This window comes from Pungitius pungitius, chromosome 12, assembly GCF_949316345.1.
Source record: "Pungitius pungitius chromosome 12, fPunPun2.1, whole genome shotgun sequence".
Lineage (NCBI taxonomy): Eukaryota > Metazoa > Chordata > Actinopteri > Perciformes > Gasterosteidae > Pungitius > Pungitius pungitius.
The window spans coordinates 2,822,899-2,843,237 of NC_084911.1; the positions used below are offsets into that span (position 1 = coordinate 2,822,899).

The following is a 20,339-nucleotide window of genomic DNA, read 5'->3' on the forward strand; positions in this document are numbered from 1 at the left end:
TTCTGTGGCCGAGGCAGCGAGTAACCTCCCTCACCCCCCCACCCCTCCCCCCTCCAGAGCTGTCGGCGTGTGCAAACAACGGTGTTTGGATGCAGCTTCCCGCAAAGCCAAGCGGCCCCTTGACTCCTCCCCACGTCGACGCGCTGTTTGCAGAAGCCTTTTGCGCCTGTACGGACTGATGAGACTCAATAACACTCGTGTATATATGCTCAGCTTCATGGGCTCACAAGCTTCCGCAGCCGATGCACCCCGATACCAGAATAGCTTTTGCATTCTCTCGTTGTCTTCTTTTCGTTTCAATAGTTTGAAAAATGTTGAAGCTTGCATCACTTCTTGTTGAATGGAAGAACAACTGCTATCCTTGCAGTCACAGTGTTCTTCCACACGGTCATGGGGAGAGATCATATCCTGTTTTACATGTTCACAGCTTCAAGGCCTGACATTTTTCTTTTTTTCCGTAAACGTTTCAAAACCTCGGGAGCCTGCACAATTACATTCATTTTCACTGCATGATTTCTGTGCCTACTTTCAAAAATTGACAGATCGTGCAGTGGGCATTGTTGTGCCTTTCAGATTTTGTGCTTTCACAAGTCAAGAAAAATTACCGCGGAAAGGAAAAGCAATGAAGTTATAGAGAAAGGGAGCCAGGTCGAGCTCTGTGGGTTAGCACTTATCTGAGGGGGGGTGGGGGCGCGCGCGAGGCCTCGGGTGTTAGAATAATTTGCCCCGCGCACCTAGACGTTCCCCTCTGAATGTGACAGCTGCAAGCCTTCAAAAAAAATGGACGACGCTTTATTGACATTATTCCGGCTTGATAAAGAAAAGCAACACTGAACACTGTGGGTTTCTTTTTTTTTTTTTTTAAAGAAACGATTTGCCAAATTGCTGTCGCGCGGTTCGAGTCGATGGCTTTGGAGGTAGATGAGGGGTTTTAAAGGTGATTCTCGATTCAAGCCCTCTGGTCCTAAAGGCCTGCTGGTTTGCAGTTTTCGGCGTGTAATCAGGAAGCGGTTGAAAACCTGGACGCCAGGTGAAAGCAATTACCTGCAATCAACAGCTACCTGGCTGGAGGTATGCAGCGTTTCGTCTGCACAAGGCCAGAGTGAAATAGAGCAGTGGTGTTATAAGCTGTTAGAGGGGTCCGTGAGGCCGTGTCTTCACGTTGAGTGCAATACGAATAGTATGGAAGCGGAATCTGTGCACAAAAAGTCCTGGAAAACAATTTAATTGTGGGTCTAACAAGCGTGGTTTCGCCCCTACGTCGCGCCATTTTGTGACAATGCATCTGTTCAGATGAGACAATAGAGACCAGGACCATGAAATAACATATGCACATTACAACCCAGGCAAATTAGACTGTATATTATTAAACTCAAGGTGTGAAATTCCTTCCTCTGGCATTGCTCCGTTGCTTAACTAATTATCATGGCACATTAATTTTCGAAACCCCGAAGCCTTTGTTGAGTTTACCCAATGTGCACAGCGCACGTGTTTTATTCCCGTGAAAACGAGGTGTACTACAAAAACAAATTTAAGAGAAAGCATTTCGCTCTGAGCCGCCACAACCGACCCAGCAGCTTCATTTATATTCCGCAGATTGCATCGGAAATTTGGAAAATCTTAATTGGAGACAATGTGTTAAGAGGGAGATACGGTCTGACATGTGGCCGACATAATAGCATTACGGGCAAATTAATTATTGCAGTATGCAAAGAGTGAAAACAGCCACCATCAGCTCCTGGAGACACACAATAGATGCTGGAGATAGCAGGGAATGCTAAATAAATATGTCTCGACACATTTTAATCAAAAGATTCTGGCGGCCCCCTGTCCTAACAGTGGACATGTGGACAAAACCCTCATTTATTAGAGATCCGCTGCCCCGGGGGGGGGGGGGGGGGGGAGCCCAGCCACGGCCAAGGCGCTGATTAGAAGCCCAGTGCAAAATAAGCTCGACAGCTCCATTTCAACACAAACCTACATCCGTTTAGTTCTGCAGATTAAAGAACATTCGGGCTATCTGTGCGCTAAAATGCAGCCTGACACGGGAGTGTATTCCCGCCCTTTTGCAGGAGGAGGAGTTAATCTCTCTTTCCTTCTCCATCCATCTCCCGGGGACCAGCGCGTCTCGTGTGACGCGGCGGCCCCCGAAAGCCGCAAATTGAATTAAATGAACCCCCCCCCCCCCGCCGTTAGTTACGGCGCCTGCCTTCTCACCTCGGCCCCAGATGCACTTTCATGGCGAGTCGGCCCAGTAATGGAGACACAGAGGACGCTGCTTAAGCCCGCCGCGGCAAGGTGACCTTGAGTCGAGAGACGGCGTTGGTTTTTGCTTCGAATCAACTTAAGGCGGCCTGTCTGCTCCTAAAAACCGACGCTCACTCAAAAAAAAATCAATCCATACTTAGGATTCCGCCTCCTCCCGTCTCGTGGACATGAAACAAACTAAAGGTCGTTTGGAGCAGGGTGCAACTATTTTTTTTCACGGGCGCACTTAAAATGCATGGAATGAGAAAACCGAGCTCGGTTCAAACGCCTCGTGAAGAAGTCACGGGGTCCAAAAAGCGGTCCCGAAGCAATCGGTCTATTTTTAAAGTCGTTTGCAGACAGACTCAATTAGACGCGTTCGGAAGTTTAGACGGGCTTTCTATACCTGATAAAGATGCTTTTTAAACTATGCCAATCTGACGGCTGCGTTTTCCAGCATTTTGTGACAGAATTTAATTTAGAAATCTGGTCTTTCATCCAGCTGGAGACAAACATAGTGGAAACGTGGTGATTCCAGCGTATATTAAAACAACCGTTGCTTTGGTCGACGTGTTTTTCTGAATCTTGGAATGAAAAGGGGACGTGAAGGCAAACCAAAGCACTAACTCTTTATCACGTGCACTATTTTCAAGTGTCGCCATTGTTTTGCCTTCGACTGAATCTCTATTGGTTGACGCTGTCATGTCTCATGCATAGGAGACAACACACCCCACGGGGGGGGGGGGGTGGCGGAGGCAACCGCTCCTACTAGAAAGGCCGAGCACGTCGACTCGCCGCTAAGCCTCTCGATGCCAATAATCCAAACTGTCCGAGAGCAACAATCACAGTTCCGGACACAGTCATTAGCGATTTAGCATAAATCCCTCATGGCCTCCCTTTTATCATTTCACCGTCTTCATCCGGGTCTCGCGATGCCGTGGCAGCAGATGTCGGCGGTGAGGTTTCCTCGCCGCGCGCGCATGCGCGACGTCGTGGATTCAAACGGAAAAAACGCCCCGCGGTGATTGGTGGGGCAAGAAGGTGGCATGAATAAGTAAACAACGTCGAGCAACGAGGAGGCTTCAAAGGGGGCGACGAGGGACAATCGCGGCAAACAAGATGCCGCGAGCCGACGGATGTGTTTGTGTCTTTGTCTGTGACAGTGACTCAGGGGTGTGAACAGAGGAATTAGCCCAAAACCTCCGGAGCCTCGACACGTCACGCAGCCATAATTGAATTAAGACAACAACAAAAAAAACGAAAGATGGCCGCTGTAGAGGCTCCTAACTTTTCATCTCGTCAACGAGGAGAGGTTAATGAGCGGAAATGGCCTCTAACGTTTCCTCCCTGCGTCGGGAGGCCGTTGTCTCCGTCACAGACGAGGCTCACCGGATGGAGGAGTGGAGTCACAGCGCTGCATATTTCCACAGGATAATGCCGCCTGTATCCTGACGGGGGGCGGGGGGGGGGGAAGAAGCCCGTCCCTCGGGCTTAACGCACCTATCAGCTCGTGGACACACGTTAGGGGGGGAAGAAAAAAAAAAAAAACATTCCCGGCCCGTATCTCGGCTCCGTGACCATTCCTGTCAGGGTTTTTTTCCCTTTCCGACTGAAAAAAAAAATTAGAAAATGCATCAGCTTGTGGCGTGAGACCACATTCCTGGCAGCCGATGAGGAGGAGGAGGAGGAGGAGGAGCGCTCCGGGGGGATTGTGGAGGGAAAATTGGAATCTTGACAATTGTGATTGACATGCGCATTTGTCCCGAAGGTACGTCCTATTTGCCGAGATTCTAAGACGTCTGTAAACCCACATCCTGCAGAAACGGGGAGGGATTGTTCCTCCAGACGCCGAGCACGTCACGGCAATTCTGCCGCGCGCAAATAATCATTTGGGCGAGATGAATCCCCCTTTTGAGCATCAGATGACTCTCGGCTAAGCTTATACTTTATTTTGGGCTTGAAATAAATAATTTAACAAGCTGTGTCTTTTCATCTGTCCATGGTCTCGGGAACAAAACAAAAACACGAGCCTTGCGTCCTCCCCTTCCGTCGCCGCGGGGACGCAGGAGAAGGCCGCTGCGGATTGTGTCCTCCGCTCCTGATGGACACGAAAATAAAGTGGATACGAGGCTACGTGGCGAACCATAACCCAGAGCCACTCCGCGGCAACGGAAGGAGGAAAATACTGTGAATTTAATTCAAACCATCAGTAAAATAGACTTCCACTCTTGAAAGCGTCGGAGTGTGGCTCCAGCAGGACAGGAGGAATGCACATGAATTCTGAACAGGACCAAAAGGCACAGGGAAATCGGGCGTACCCATTAAGAGGTGGGGTTATGCAAAAAAAGGATGGAGCCATAATCCGCCATGATGCAATACAGATCCTTCCAAACCAATCTGTAGTATGCAATGGATGAGAAAAAACAGAGGGATTGTCTATTTAACCGAAACCGAACCACGGAGAGGAAACGCCTCCTGAAAGGTCAAAATTCGTACTTATTCATAATGTTGAAATCACAAAAACACCTTCAAAAAGGTCAGGAAGAGGGTGTCCAGGTCAACTGGAAAATGTAGTTAAGACTATTGTGCATTTGAAGATAATACTTCACGCCGTCCACTTTATCCACTAAAGCCATAGTAAAGACCCATGACAAATATTCGGACATATTAACGTTCCAGCGGATGCGTGACCTCGAGCGCCGGTGGACAGGTTCCCACCCAAGAAATTATTCACAATGATTCGCGTTAAGGCGACACTATCACACGTGCACTTTTGCCTATGAACAATGTGACTGAAAATGACATTGAGTGTAAAAAATAAAAAAAATAAATACACATGCAGTGTTATCAGTGAGATTGCACAGTCACTTTACCGGCACTCCACCATTACCCTTCACAATCAGCTGCTGGTTGGATAATCACGGAGGAGTGCCCGCGTTATTAACAATAACAAATCACTTCTCCACTCGGGGAGGGATGACTCCATGATACTGTTGATTCAACAGGGTGGACAGAAATATCTTTGATTTATACGGCAGCGTGCGTGCGGCACAGAGGGAGAGGAAAGTAAGTGAAGGCGACTGCTCCTGTGGTAGCTTGAACCTCAGAGCTCCACGATGCCGGCCGGTCTAATCGAGGAGGGAGGCGGGGGGGGGGGGGCTGGGGGCAAATGAGAAAGACTGCAGCGAAGCTGTCCACTCTCTCGACAGCGCAGGGGTGTGCTGCTAATTAAAAACTTTAATTCCACCACCGCCAGCACTCTGAGGTGCGTCCTCGTGAGTCTTGGCGCCGTCTTATCGGGAGTCGGCAGATCCTGCCGTGTTGTCTGGGAGGAGGCGGCGTGGGTAGCCCTAGGCCGGAGGGGGATCTTTGGCCCCCAGTCAGGTGACGAGAGTCGGAGGCTTGAGCTGGCCCCTCACGGAGCGCCTGAGAGAGGGAGAGCGGGGCCCCGAACCAGGGATTAAGCGCCTGGATTCAGCTCCGCGGCTCGGCTGCCCGCTGCCTGTCAGCGGCTCCTTCCTCTTGTACCGGCAGGCTGCCGGTACACAAAAGGCCCGCGCCACAGAACGCGCCGTTCCTTCACAGCCGCACGGGCAGACGGGATGAACTCGCAACACCTCCACAAAAAGCGTGTATTCAAAATGGATACGGTGAGGTGGGAAGGCACTCTATTGTAAGACATCGCTGGACGTAAAGGTGTCGTGAATCCATTGATCAGAGCGCAACTCGCAGCATGACAGAGGGACGCTGAGACGGCATTGCTAATTCTATGACATGAGCATCAAGGACGGATGATTAAAGAAAAGGAAGCAATAAGAGTAAAAAATAGTTGCTGAGTAGTGTGCTGAAATGAAACCAATATCTTCTGGGGCTGGAAGCTGCTGCTGCTGACTGACTTCTACATGCAGAGGGACGCGGCTCTCCAGATTTACAGGCACATGCTTTTATTACACAAAGGGGGGGGGGTGGGGTGGTTTAAAGTGTCATTTTAATACCACGGAGATATTAGAGCTTGCGAACCTTCGGATCTGATCTTGTCTGCCATTGAGACGGGGGACGCGTTGCCCAGACTTGTGTCTCAAGTTCAAAGGGGACGACTCCAGTGTGGCTGCTGCTGGCTCATCCGCCTGCAGCGCCATCAAACCACTGCCAAACCACCTGCTGCTGTTTTGTCACTTCTGAATAACGGCTCGGTGGTTTTTGCTGCGTCCAAGAGCCGACCGCAGGGTGGGGGGGGAGGGGGGGGTGTGATAAATGACGTGTTCCCCTCACAGAGAGGTGAGCTGGGAGATGAATCCTTTTGGGTCAAATCCACAGAGGCTGCGTCACGGCAGGTGGCAGCTGTGGAGTGTTAGCAGCCGGCTGACGAGGGGGGGAGAGGGGGGGGGGGGGGGCGATAACTTAATTAGTGTGGCTATTTGCGGTTTGATACACGGGACCTACACTCCTCTTACACACAGGGACACGTGTCCGTGGTCTTTTTCAACATGCTGTTACATTCGAGTTTGTGATCTCTGTGGCTGTTACGTGACGACGTGTGTGAATCAGTTTCACCTCGTTTTTATGTCCGATATGACGTGAAAATGTTGGGGGGGGGGGTGTATCTGGCCCCATCATGACACACGTGGGTGATATTAAGTGGACCCAAGGAGTTTCTACAAGGTCATTTCTCCCTTCAGTGACTTATTATTTGCTGTTATTCTGCATTCTACCATTATAAGTTATATTATTGCTTCATATTTTACATAAGTTCTTTTGAGATTCCAGACTATGTTTCATAGACAAACACAAGAAGCACAAAGCCACGGAGAATAAGTTATTTGAAATGTAATATCTCTGTTTCACAGGCCTGTTTATTGTGATCATTTTCACACAGCATTTGAGATCTTTGGCGATATAGCGGTGTCCTTGACACTTGTATTGATTTGTTGATATGTATCGGTTCAACTTTTGCACCTGTGGTAGAAATAGATACCGATAGAGCATAAAATTAGATTACCAAAAAACACAGCATCTACTTATCTGCTGCAATAACAACAATCTTCTGGTCATAAATTGCAGAAATATTTAAGGACAAATTCATGCCTCAACATACAGATCACATATTAACACAGTAATTCCGAAATTAAACAGCATATTTCTCGACACAATGCCTCGTGGCCGGGTTCTTTGAGGATGAAGAGAAGCCATCGGTAATCCTTGTGAGGAGACTGATGTAACTGCTCCCACTTGCTGACTGTCAGGTTCACATATCAATGCAGAGCGGGATTCCATTGAGCCTCAGTAGATGAGAAGGCTCGTTCCTCCGGCTGAATCGTTTCAGCCGGTCAAACACTTCTCAACAGAAATGAATATAAATCAGACAATTGGACACATTTCAAAAAGGTTTTATTTTGAACCGCAGTGCCGTTGTTAATCTAGCCAGTTAAAGGAGGCGATGTGCAACACTGACAGATAGCAATTAAAATGGGTATCGCAGGCCCTCCCCCCAGGTTGAGGACACTGATGGACAAAAGGTACACAAGCTCACAAAGCATTTTCGGGTCTGTAGCATATTAAAAATAAATTGACGACTAGGTTCATAAATTGACGATAAATAAAAAGCATTTAGTCTACACCAAAATACAACCACGATTCTAAAGATATGTATTCAATAAAGTAACGGGAATGTTGTAAAACCACTAATTTTGAAACTGTAATCAATAGAATAATACCAATGTACAGTTATGATTGTATTCAATGTAATGTAACCCACCAAAATGCATTCATGTAATACTTGATATTGACTGAGAGACATTCGAAATCCGAGTCACATTGAACTCACCTGGGAGACCACTCCCAGGGGGCGTGGCCACTGACTTTCACACCTTTACTGATCTGTACAAATACTTGTAGGCAGCCATTGCTCTCGAGTTCGCCGGTGGAGACAACAGACGGCCCTGTGGCCCGACACCACCGGCTCCTCACCTGAGACGTTCTTTCCAAGATGTCTTCTGTCCGTCTGGTGTTTCTTAATTTTTGGACGTAACAAATGGTGAATCCTGACGTGACGGAGAAACAAAGAACCTGTGGTTTTAAGACCGAATGCTGTATAGCTTATCATAGAACATTTAGGTGTGAGTGGACAAAAGACGATGTTTTGAGGTAAACAACACTTTTGGCGCGAGTCTCTGCTTTGAATTTGTTTGGACGTCTTTGTGCGAGTTGATGAAATAATAACAAAGAAAAGCACTGCTTGCACACACTAAACACCGAAACCGCGTTGAGCTGATTTGACATTGGCTGGAACAACTTTATTTGGTGTGTTCGGCCCGGGAAGGCACGACCTTGTTTAGGCTGCTTGGCTAATATGAGCTACATACTGTAGTTTTCAATAGAAATGTCCTCCTAGCAATCTGAGATTTGAAGAGAATCATCGATTTCAGTCTCGAAATGCCATTAACTCTTCTGACAAGAGCATAGTCTATTTGGACGGAGTAATTGCATTCACATACTGAATCAATCAGTATCAGTGTTTTTTGTCTTCTGTATCTGTCACACAATTGTCGAGGGATTTCATATGCCCAAAAAATAAAAAAATAAATTTAATGAATTTGCTTATTTCCCTGCTGGATTCTCATTCACATACTTAAAAATATGTATTGTCCTTTTTTGTAAAGCAATAGTCCAGATTGTAATTGATCTATCAGATAATGGAAAACATTTGTATTTATCTAGTTGGTTCGGGCTGTTTTTCAAATGCATTTTGCCAGCATTAATATAAACACAATTGGTTTGGCATTTTATAAAATTGCTTAAAATACCAAGCAGTCGAGCTCCTAAATAAGCGACGTTAAGCCGGTCCCCATCTAGTGTGGATTCCTGCTCATGAATCTTCACATAAGATAGATAATCAATTGCATTTTTCCATTCGAACGCTGTCAAGAGACCTTGAGTACATTTCGCCATATGGTTCATCATGCATAAAATGTTTGATGTATTCCAGGATGGGCGTTTTTCACCCGGTTGGGGCACGCTCAAGAGAGCAAATAAGTTAAACCCCTGGCGGTAGTGGCTCATTCTCTTTATTCGGAAACACAAGCGCCATTAGAAGCGCCAATTGGCTGATGAAAGTCCTGTGTGTACGGTAATGATGTCACTACATCGCTAATTGCTTGTTCAAGTAAGCCCAAAACACACAAGAGAAACTGTCTGAGAGCGATAAAAACAGGAGAGCAGCACAAATCACCAATCTGTGCCCGTCTACCGAGGCTCATACGGGGCCCACACTAAACCCTGACGTGAATGTTGGATACGTGCTGGATCGGTGCAGAAGGCACAAAACCTTCTTTGTGTCCCATCCAGAAGTTATCACCTTAAATACTAAACAGATTTAGTACAAATTAATCCTGAGATTACTTGAGTGTATTTTTTTTCTCGTGTCGCTACAACCCCCATCTGCCAAAGAAGTGAATAATGAGACGGCTTTAGAGAATTTACAGCCACAAAACCTTTAAAATCAACAACGTGCTTTTTGCTCAGCGATAACGTGTGCACATGAAGCATCTTTATTGACACTCATGAGGCTCTCAACATGGCGACGGCCCGATGCTAACGGTAATAACTGCGTTACCAGAACTAACGGAGCTAACGATGTTTACCTGAGCGGAAACCTGGAGGCTGCAGTATTCATGTTTTCAAGGGTTTACAGAAAAGTGCTAGTTCAATTGGTTTAGTACAGCCCACTATAAAAAATGTGATTTTGCTGTGCATTTATAACCTCCCAGAAAATGTGTCAGTTGCAGTTTTTCCCAAAAGTGATATAGTGCAATTATTGTAGGTTTATCATTTATGTAAAATACTTACAACCTTTTATACGTGACGCTCTTCCACTGCCTGTATTTACTGCAGCGAATAAGAGGGCGGGAGCCCACTGCTGCCTACGTGAAAGGAGCTCGTAAGTCCTTTTCTTCGACTATCACTGACTCACGACTGTCAACAACAACGTTCAGGAATGATTCTTTGTCAGAATGGATCAAGAGGTGGCACCGAAAGCTGATATTGAAGCATCTTACAGTCTCAGAGTGGACCACACAATACCTTTCGGTGGAAAGAGGCTCTAGTTATCACTGAATGCATCCACACTGGATGTTTTCACTTCATGTCTGCAAGGTTCTTCAATTCACAGCACAAAACCCCAGTGGAGCTTTTCTTTTTTGTATCCTCTGGAGCACAAAGTAACACACACACACACACACACACAAAGAATAACAACACAAAAGACCTCTAGACCTAAAGATGTGAAAGGACAAGTATCACCAGCAGTAAGACACAGACATCCTTCACGTAAGCACCCTCAAGATGCCTTTGGGTTGCATTAACCCCCGAAGTCCATCACATCCATTAGAAGCAGGTGTTACTGCGACACGTCCGAATTTATGAACCATTTTTTTTTTTAACAGATTACTGGTCTCTTTCACCTACACCAATGTCAAACGGCTGCAAGCATCTGTAAGTGATCATAATTTCACTTCCATTAAGTCCACATTAGCCCCGAGCAGACAGAGAAGAGAGATGCAGTATAATGCATCATTTAGAAGCAAACAAACAAACGTGGTCTGAATGAACGCCGATGTTCGTTCGGCTCAAGTCGTGATTGTTTCTAATCGTCTAAACATCACCGCCGATGTCCCCCCCCGTCCTCAAATCGTCATTTTGAGCCGACCAACGGCAGATGTAGAACAAAGGCTGCTTTTTAGGAGTTTGTTTTGCTCAGGGGCCCTTAAACACACAAGCACACTTATTATTATTCATGTAAGCATGTCGTCCTCCTGTCTAATGAGCCTTTCACCGCGAGTGTAATGAAACAGCTTGCATTAACACAGGCGAAATGATCAGCCGAGAGCTCCCGTGTCTACGCAGCAAGATGAAAGCAGATGCTCCGTAAACCCAAACACCAGCGTAACAGAAACAGAGGGGACTTTGAGTCAGCGTCCTTCTCGTCAGCTCATTGACTCCATTAGAGGAGTCTGGAAATGCCCTTGGTCAAACATCGTGAGAACAGCGCCTAACTGAGCCGTGACCAACTGGCCGTGAACGAACCCTGGAATTGATTTGTTTTTCCTCCCAACGCGGCGATGATGAACAGGTTATTCTCTGACTAATAAACCTGGACTCTGAATGTCAACTGTCACACACGCGCCTGGCAAAGGGGTGATAACGGATCCAAGCTGCTTTCGAGCAATCAGCCTCGAAATGCATGAGGCTCTTTATATGATACAGCATTTAAATGATTATTTGAATAGGCAACGGGAGGGTTTTGTGTTCTGAGGAGAATAAAATGGGAATGCTGGCTGACTTGTGAGTTTAAAGTAGTGCATGGAGGAAGAATACTTCTGGAATCTCTTTCAATAGTTCAGAATAAACTGTCTTATAGTAAGATGTGAAGGGGCTGTGAATGTTTGAGTGAACAGTGGAAGTCTTAACCTGAATAGTAAGACAATCTCTCAAAAGATTGTAATGAAATAGTTTAAATTAACAATTCCATGTGTATATTTCATTAATTTTCTAAAATATGAATCTAACATCTCAAACAGGATGTGATTTGGGTTGAAAGAAACGACAGCTTTAAGGTTATTCAAAACAAACCCGTTGTGTGTAATTGCTTTCAACGTTTGAATCTCAGCTTACTGCATAAAACACACCCTTTGAGGTGAAATCTAGTACAATTAATGCTCTCAGATTCTCAACACAAGATTTCAGAGTAAAGCCAGTGTCCAAAGATTCCCGTTTTCAGCAATGAAGTCGGTGCTTTACTGAGAACTTTAATAAGCGTCTCTTCAAGCGTAAATTTAATTTAAATAAACACATTTGGGGGTAATCTAGGACACCTAATTTAAAGCAAAGTAAAGGGTTGAGTTTATTTCAATTGCAGAAAAAAAAATCTCATAATAATATAGTGTGGCTCAAAGTACGGTGGGTGGAAAAGGTATTATTTTCACGAAGTCATTATGTCTGCTGAACACATCACGGTGAATGATTGCCCATCAATCTGAGCAAATTCACTTTTTTTCCACCAAACAAAATTCCTGTAGATATAAATCATCACGCAGGCATCAGCTTCTAAGTGCACGCAGTTTCTCATAAATCGAGCAGTAAAAAATTAAAAAAAAAACTTAAAAAATAATAACTCTGAGGCCAAATAAGACTGAACTCACCGGTACCAGTCCAGCCCCTTCTCGTAGTTCCTGTCAAAGAAATGTGGCTCGTTTCCAACGGCTCTGACGTCCGGGTGCACCCTGAGAGCCTCCAGCAGGGCTCTGGTGCCCCCCTTCTTCACCCCGATGATGATGGCTTGGGGAAGTTTCTTCTCTCCGTAATCCGTGGTGCAGTTCACCCGCAGGTCGCTGTCCGTGGTGCTGAAATCACGGCGCTCCCTCCCCGGCGCGCCGGTGCGATACGCCGCCGCCGATTTGGTCGGAGACGCCTGCGTCCTAATCCACTCCACGGTCCTCTGCTCGGCCTCGGCATGGTTCTCCTCGGCGGGTCCTGCCGCCCCGGTGATTTCCGTGAAGCCCTGGGAAGCGGAGTGAAGTTTCTCCCTCAGTGTCACCAAAGTTGTCTCCTCCGTCACCAGCCTGCCCTGATACGCGTAGTTCTCTTGCAGGGGGAACTGCAGCGAGTTGTAGCAGCTCATCAAGCTGTAGAACAAGTAGGTGACAGAGAGGGAGAGGGTGAACATGAATAAGATTTTCCGGGGCACTTTAGAGGTGAAAACCGAAGTGCTGGACCAAAATGCCATCTCTGATAGCAGTGATCCTCTCAAAGAAGTGGCCAGACATGTTTCCACCCCGAGTCTTGCATGGAGCAAAATCAACAGCAATAATCAGTCACTATCAGCGCAGCTCCAGCTACAAAAAGCCTGAAGCTGGAACAAAGCAACCCAATCCAACCAAACCGCATATTTATAAGGATTGCGGGGGAACCGAGCGTTAATATTCCGAAGGAAAATCGCGTCCTTTTTCTTGAGAATCGATTTATTATTCCAAGGCTGACAGACAATGTCACAAATTATTAGACTGAACTTGCAGATTTGAGAGGCTGGAGATCTGGCGCCCTTCCTAAAGAGCACCCCGGCTTCATCTGGACAGAAAATGATGGACCGAACCCTGGCATTTCCCAACAAAGGGTGGGAAGAAAACGAAGAAAAATAACAGTGTTTTGAAAGTCGCCCTTTTTCCCTTCAGCCCGAAGTCCAGTCCAGTCTGCGATCCAAGAGTACGTTCACATCCATCCGGGCGAGCTTAAATCCGATGCGTCTCTCCAACGAGGGGACGATCCTCTCTGCATCCTCTGACTTTGTGCAGCAGAAAGTCCGCAGCCTTTGCACAAAAGCCTCCACTCATCGCTGCGCACCAGGCTGCCGCTCGCCGTCCTCAGATTGGTGGAATCCGGCGATGTGCGCGTCGGCCGAGTGAGCTCATCTGAACTGAAGCGCCGTAGAGCCACACAGCACAACTAGTGTGTACACCCACTCCCCCCCCCCCCACTATCCGTGCACAAGTAGGGATTGAAGACGTCAGATTCCGTCATCCGAATTAGTTTCGTGGAAATCTGCGGCCCCTCGTTCGTGCCGCTGCTCGCCGGGATCGGGACGTACGAAGGTTTAATTCTTTGTGAATTGTTTGGTAAAAGTTCACTATAAAACTCCATCTCAGGATGTTTTGATAGAGATTATATTTTACAGAAAGCTCATGTCTGCACCCTGCTGGTTTTCTACATGAAAGCTCATATTAATGGGGAGTGTGTGTGTGTGTATGTGGGGGGGTCGTCCTCTTATATGTGCAAATACGACGTGTAACACACGTTCTTCACTATGCTGAGGATTGTCATCACAAAGTCACGTCCTCAGGGTGTGTTGCAGCATGACATGACGACTCTTTAGGATTCAAACATTCAGCGCATGTTTCTACCACATCACGACCAATCCACCCTCCAATGGGAGCTGCAGAAAACACATCTCATCTCATTTCAATAAGCTAATGGAGATGTAGCAGGTTTTGTATTCATTTTCAAAGCTGCTAATGTTTTTAATGATAGTTATCACACCTCTGGTATGAGTTGCAGGTCATTGTTTGACTTGCTGCAACCAAACGACAAAGAGGACCACATACAGTATACACACATTCCCTTCAGGAGTCGGTAGGGACCAAAAGTAGAGCAAAAAGAGAACATCAGACACTCATCAAGTGGCCAAAGCCAACTCCAGTTTAATGAAAATGTTGCTCCCGTACTGGCCTGATGTCTAAATAAGCAACTCACAAGCAACTTAAAACGTAAAAAGAACTTTGACTCTGTCACTTTAAATAGAGAATAAAGTACAAAACATGTGTTTAGTAGTTTTCAATTTTACGTCCCAACCAAGAAGGACTACCGCATCGACCTGTGCATGAGCCTTGCAGGTGAACGGGTGAGGGGGAGGAAAGCACGGACGAGTGTTGGGAGCACAATGGTGGCCGCGTGTTTGGCAGTCAAGAGAGCGTAGGAGAAGCTCGATGGGTTCGATGAAATTGCCGCGTTTCGCAAATTGCCACTCGGGGGGGGGGGGGAAGCAGAGAAGGCCCTTAAAGGCAATCCGCCCTGTTTATAAATTATCGCTGTTTTCAGACTTTCCTACGTATCCAAGAGTCACCCTGTCGGGGAGATCTCTGAGCATGCTCAGACACTCAGACGCTGTGGAGAGGCGGCAGCAGGACGTGGCAGCGTTAACAACTCGACTGAAGTGTCATTAAGATGGCCGCCGCTACTCAGCGCTGATGATAAATTATTGTCAGAGCACAAGAGAAAATATATTGACCCGTTTTATCTTCCCTTTGTCGTGGTGGTTATATCTGAGCCATTCATAAATCGCTCAGACATCGTCTGTCCCGGTGGAAGCTGAGTGCTCAGATTGTGTCTATTTGCATTTACAAACACACCAGCGCTCACTCGGGGGAAAATTGAGTTTATTGAAGTTGAGTTTAAGACCTGGCAGCTGCTTTGTGAAGACGAGGATTTACTGGTCGTGCCAAAAGGCCGATATCGAATGAACGATTGATACTTAATGCGGGCAGCGGGCTATTCATAAAGATAAAGGTATTTTAACATTGTCTCATTGATCGAGGAAGCGTTCCTCACAAGGAGGCTGCGAGCCAACAGGGGACCGGCGGCGCGCATTATCATTCGCCTCGTGTCTGGATTGTATTCAGATATGAATTATCCATATTACAGCTATACCTGGTATTAAAAAACGTCTCTTAGCTACAGTGAGTGTCTGCAGCGCAACTGCAATAAAGATTTTCAATCTTGACAATAGTTAAGGCAGAATTACTCCACTAATTCATTATAAATATCATCTCGACGGCTTTGTAGCAAGCTGCAGCACTGAGTCTAATTAATTCTGCTGCAATAGAATATTTCTGTATTAAAAACACATTTACTCCGCAGTATGGAGAAAAAAACCCCCAGTTCAAACTGGCCCCCAGCGAGTGGTGGCCACAGCATTGTTCTTTTTGGGGATGGAGCCCGGAGACAATCCCCCCCCCCCATCACGTGATTCATCATCACAAGAAGCATTCTGTCTGGAGAAATAATTCATGTCCATGTTCTGGAGCAAACCCCTGACACTGGATTTGTATCGTTTCAAACCAAACGACCTGAACTCTGAGTCTGTCTGCTGGACCCGAGATGAACAGGCCACTTTGGGGAGATTTTGGCGGCTGCCACTGGGCTCCGTGTAACTTAAGTCGGAACCCTTGGGCTGGTGATGATACGCCCTTTTGTTCCTCTGGGGCCGACAGCAGAGAGGGTTTATCAGGCCACAATTAGACCAAGGAGGAGACCGTCTTTCCATCAGTTAAAATCCACCGGGGGTCCCGAAAAAAAGAAACTTCCTGAACTGTAATCAAATCAACACACTTACAGTGAATGTATCGCACAATGGTAACTCAGTAATGTACGAAAAACGACAGCCAATCACGCCTGTCCCTGCGCTCTCTGGGCTCAGCAGAGTTTACGGCCTCGGTGTCTACATTTAATGAAGAAAACAATCGTGAAAATGCCTCGAGTGACGCTTGAAGGCTTTTCCTCATGAATGTCTTTGAAGAATTCGACTGCGGGAAGATTGTAGAAAAGAGGATTCTTACACACTGCTCTGTGGTTAGATTTATTCTTAAAGGTTTTATAGGTGTACTTATTCATTTTACACAACAACATAGTGGAACGCATCATTTCAAACTACTGGAATATTACATTCGTATAGAAAAGCATATGGGAATACCACATTTACATTTAGACACCCAATGAGGGATGTAAGAATCCAATTCTTTATTTCTGGGCCTGGAAAATGTATTTGGATCACAATCAAATAAATCTCCGCAAAAAAGCATTTGTTTCCCGTTAGCATACCAAACATCATCAGAAACCTGGTAAATACACATACGGAGGCTCGGCAACAAAACGCGCCAAGACAAGACTGGAATTCCACGTATCCAGGGACCCGAAGCCTGCGGCCAAGTGTGTACTGTAAACAAAACCTGGGACGCGTGTACACAAACACAACGTGCAAACATATGCGCCCCCCCCCTGCGGGGTTGCACCTCGGGTATGTACCGCGCATCCTGATCGGGACGGTTGGAAAACAATAAAGGAGAGGATTTGTGGAATTAAAGACATATGCCTTAAATCTCATGCAGACGTGTAAAAACTGAGTTTTATTTGAGTGCCGACTAACTGGCTTTAAAGTTGTTAAATTTGTTGCTTCACTGGAACGATCCTGTTCATCCTTTATGAAGATGAGAGGAAATATTCTCCTACTTCTTTTTAAACGTTGGCAAGAAAAATGGATAACTCCAAAATGCAATGTTGAAACTTTGCAAAAAAGACTTTTGCTTTGACACATTTAATTGAATGAGCGTATCAGTGTGCAGAGGTGTGGATGTTTAGGAGCTGCAGAGTGACGCCGAAGGCCAAATCGGCACAAAGAAAGGCGTTCGAAGTAGAAACAAGCGACGTCTAATTGTGGGATCTGACAGCCGTTGTATTAGTCAGCCTTTGGGGTCGTGTCTGTGCCGTGCACAATGTCACGTGATCCATCTCGCTCCGAGGAGGGCGTTTTGGAGATGAAGAAGTGCGTTTGATGCGCACTTCTTCCCCTTGGTGAGTGCAGTGGCCGTTCTTCACAAACACCCCGACGTGTCCTCTGATCCCGGAGCACAGCTTTGTGGGACATATTAGTCCCACTGTCCTGAAAAAGGACAGAAGTCGTCTCTCACCTCAGTCAATTAATCAGCGATGTACAGTGGAGGTCCTTTTACAAATAAAATACATCTGAAGGAGGACACCTTTTGCTGCCATACGAATGTGGACACAGCTTGCATGCCTTGTGTCTTCTGTGGACAAGGTAGTTATGGAATTTCCCTTTCGATTTTTGCTGAGGAATAATTGAATATTAATGAAATCCACGCAGACATTTCCTGTTTCGTCTAAAGCTTTGGACGTGGTGTGCTCTAGCCACGATTGGAAAAAGGCTAATAGGTTTTTGTCGGATGTTAATAATCATAACACACTCTCAAATGTGAATGACTTCAGACTTTTGAAATGAGTGAATCCTTGTTGAAACTTAGCTGTTTTAATTAAAGCGGTATATTCCTGTGTTATAACTGACATCCCGATTGTGAACGCCGATTAAATGCCGTCCCCCCTTCTAGTTGTGGTGCTTCTAGCCGTTGTCGCACTGCAACGTCCGTGCAACCGGTCGATTAGTCACTGGCCCAAACCGAGGAGGACAAACTTGACGGGCTCTCTGCTGCAGGAGGACAAGCCCCGACTCCCTCCGCTCCGCTGCCCCCGCGCTCCTCTTCCAGCGGGCCGGGGTGTCGATGCTGAGGTGGAATGATAGATACTATCCTTCACTTGATCAATACCTCTGCTTCCCTGCCATGTTGACCAGGCTGCCACAGAGCGGACTAATTAGATGATAAAAAGTGATGGATGCGTATCAAATTCGAGGCGGCCTTAAAGAGAACTCCTTTGGGCTTCGGCCCTTTTCCAGCTGACCTTTTTTTTTTTTTAATTGTACGTGGATGCACTTGTATCAATGTGTTGGATGTTTGTGTTGCATTAATGCATTCGAGAAAAAATTCCTTGAGACTGTAAGTCGCTTTTCACATCCCACCAATATGAATATAACAAAGCATTAATACTTATTGACCCTCACTTCAAAACACAAGATAATGAGATTTCACAAATTTTCTCCCGGATAAGTCACAGTGGCTTTGCTGCGAGAAAAGGGACAAATCACCCCGACTGGGGATTGTTGTGCCGGGAAATCCAATAACCTCCACGAACGGGTCGTATGTTCAATGGCGTCCTCGCAGGACGCCAAGACCAGTCGCCCATTACTGGAGGGAAAATGAAGGAGGTGTAAATCGAGGCGGCTCGGGGTTCTCGTGGATTGTGTATTCCCAACACGATCAGTCAGAGGCCACTTGAACGCCCTTCCACAGTCACTGCACAACATTTGAATTTCCTATTTAACCATCAAGGTGTATGCTGCATTTAGAATATTGCACGCAGATAAAGGGTTGTTAAAAAAAAAGTCATTAAATATTAGCTATTTTTTTTTTCCAACGGCACAAAGTGACCAAGAGTCGGGTTTTGGAGGAAAAAAGTGATGTGAAGACTCTCATCTGCTCCCCTCACTTCCTCAACATCTCTGTGACAACAACCAAAGGGGCAAAACCAAAACAATATTGTATTTTGCATCATCGAAAAATGAAATGTAACCAACTCTTTTTTTGCCTCTTGAATGTGAAAATAAACGAGTGTTGGGATGTCACTGTTTTAAAGGGTTTCGTGTCTCTTTGTATCTTCTAATCAAACAGTTTGCAGAGGATTTGGTCTTTTTTTTTTTGTCTCCCCCCCCCCGCTTTTCCTCATTTTGTTTACTCAAGTATTTTGATCCCATCTTCTCTTCCACTCATCCTCCCATTGTGTCGGTGCGCTATCTTTAGGGTGTTGATGTGAGACTGACGCAACACTGCTGTGTTGTTGTTTTTTTTCTGTAAACACGTCGCAGCACAGCCAAATAATGGGACGCAATTAGAGACGCGGTACAAATGGTTCTGTTTGGAGGCACCGTCGCAGAGAAAAAAGAAAAAAACGTTCCTCTAATGACCTATGAGTGGAAAACGCCCTCGAATTTATGACACCCATGCGCCACGGAGTCGATTTTAAAGTTAGGGACACTTTAGACTCCTGAGTCGCTGTCTCCGGGTTAGCGAGACGTCGTCGTCGTCGTCGTCCCCCCAATCCCCGGACGCCTCCCAGGTGTGGCTCCTTCAGCATAATTAAGGTGGGATCTGCCAGGGCTTCTGGGCCCGGGGGGTCATTCATCAACTGGATCACCCGCGAGATTAATATGCACTCGCCGCGGCGCTCCAATGGATTGCTGCCACTTGCTGAGATCATTAGCGCTGGCCTCCGTGTGACTGCAGAGGGCTCCGCTCAGTGGACGGGGAGATTTGCAGCTTTGCATACTAAATGAACGAGTCCATCATTGCCTAATTAAGGGATTATTGGAGACACTTGTGTCCAGTCCTGCGGACAGTAAACCATAACTGAAGGGCAAACTAGACAGATTAGCTCCACCTGCTTAGTAGCAAAGTGCAAAGTAATGAAACTGCTGACAAAAGTAAGCTCAGAGGAGAGCGGGGAGGGAGGGAGGGGGGGGGGAGTGCACCATTACACAACATGTCCACCCCAAGGAGACGCAGATACACTGTTTAATTACTCAAGGAGATTTTGCAACATTTCACCGTGCAAGCACAGTTCGGCTATCATTGATCCTGCTGAGAACCACGTGACGCCCCTTTAATAACACACACAGTTTGAAAGGAGAGTATCGCCTTTGCGTCACGTAGCCGACAGCTTGGTCGGCTGCGGCTGCTCAGGCAGACGTGGCTCGTGCGGTGGTTTTAAGAGCTGCGTCGGTGAAAACAGCGTCCTGTTGCAGCTCAAAATAAGGCTGTGAAGGAGGAGGGGGGGGGGGGGGTGAACCATAACCGTCGCGTTTT

The 20,339-nt window shown here is 46.5% G+C and overlaps 1 protein-coding gene across 1 annotated transcript in view; it reads right to left on the bottom strand.

Annotated features, from left to right (window-relative positions):
- The window catches only part of hs3st4 (heparan sulfate (glucosamine) 3-O-sulfotransferase 4), a 46,565-nt gene extending 32,822 nt beyond the window's left edge, over positions 1-13,743 (bottom strand). The window contains exon 1 of the mRNA XM_037476966.2: positions 12,444-13,743. Coding sequence (XP_037332863.1) covers positions 12,444-13,027 — 584 coding nt within the window. The 5' untranslated portion in view covers positions 13,028-13,743. The remainder of the gene's footprint in view (positions 1-12,443) is intronic.
- Between the last annotated feature and the right edge of the window lie 6,596 nt (positions 13,744-20,339).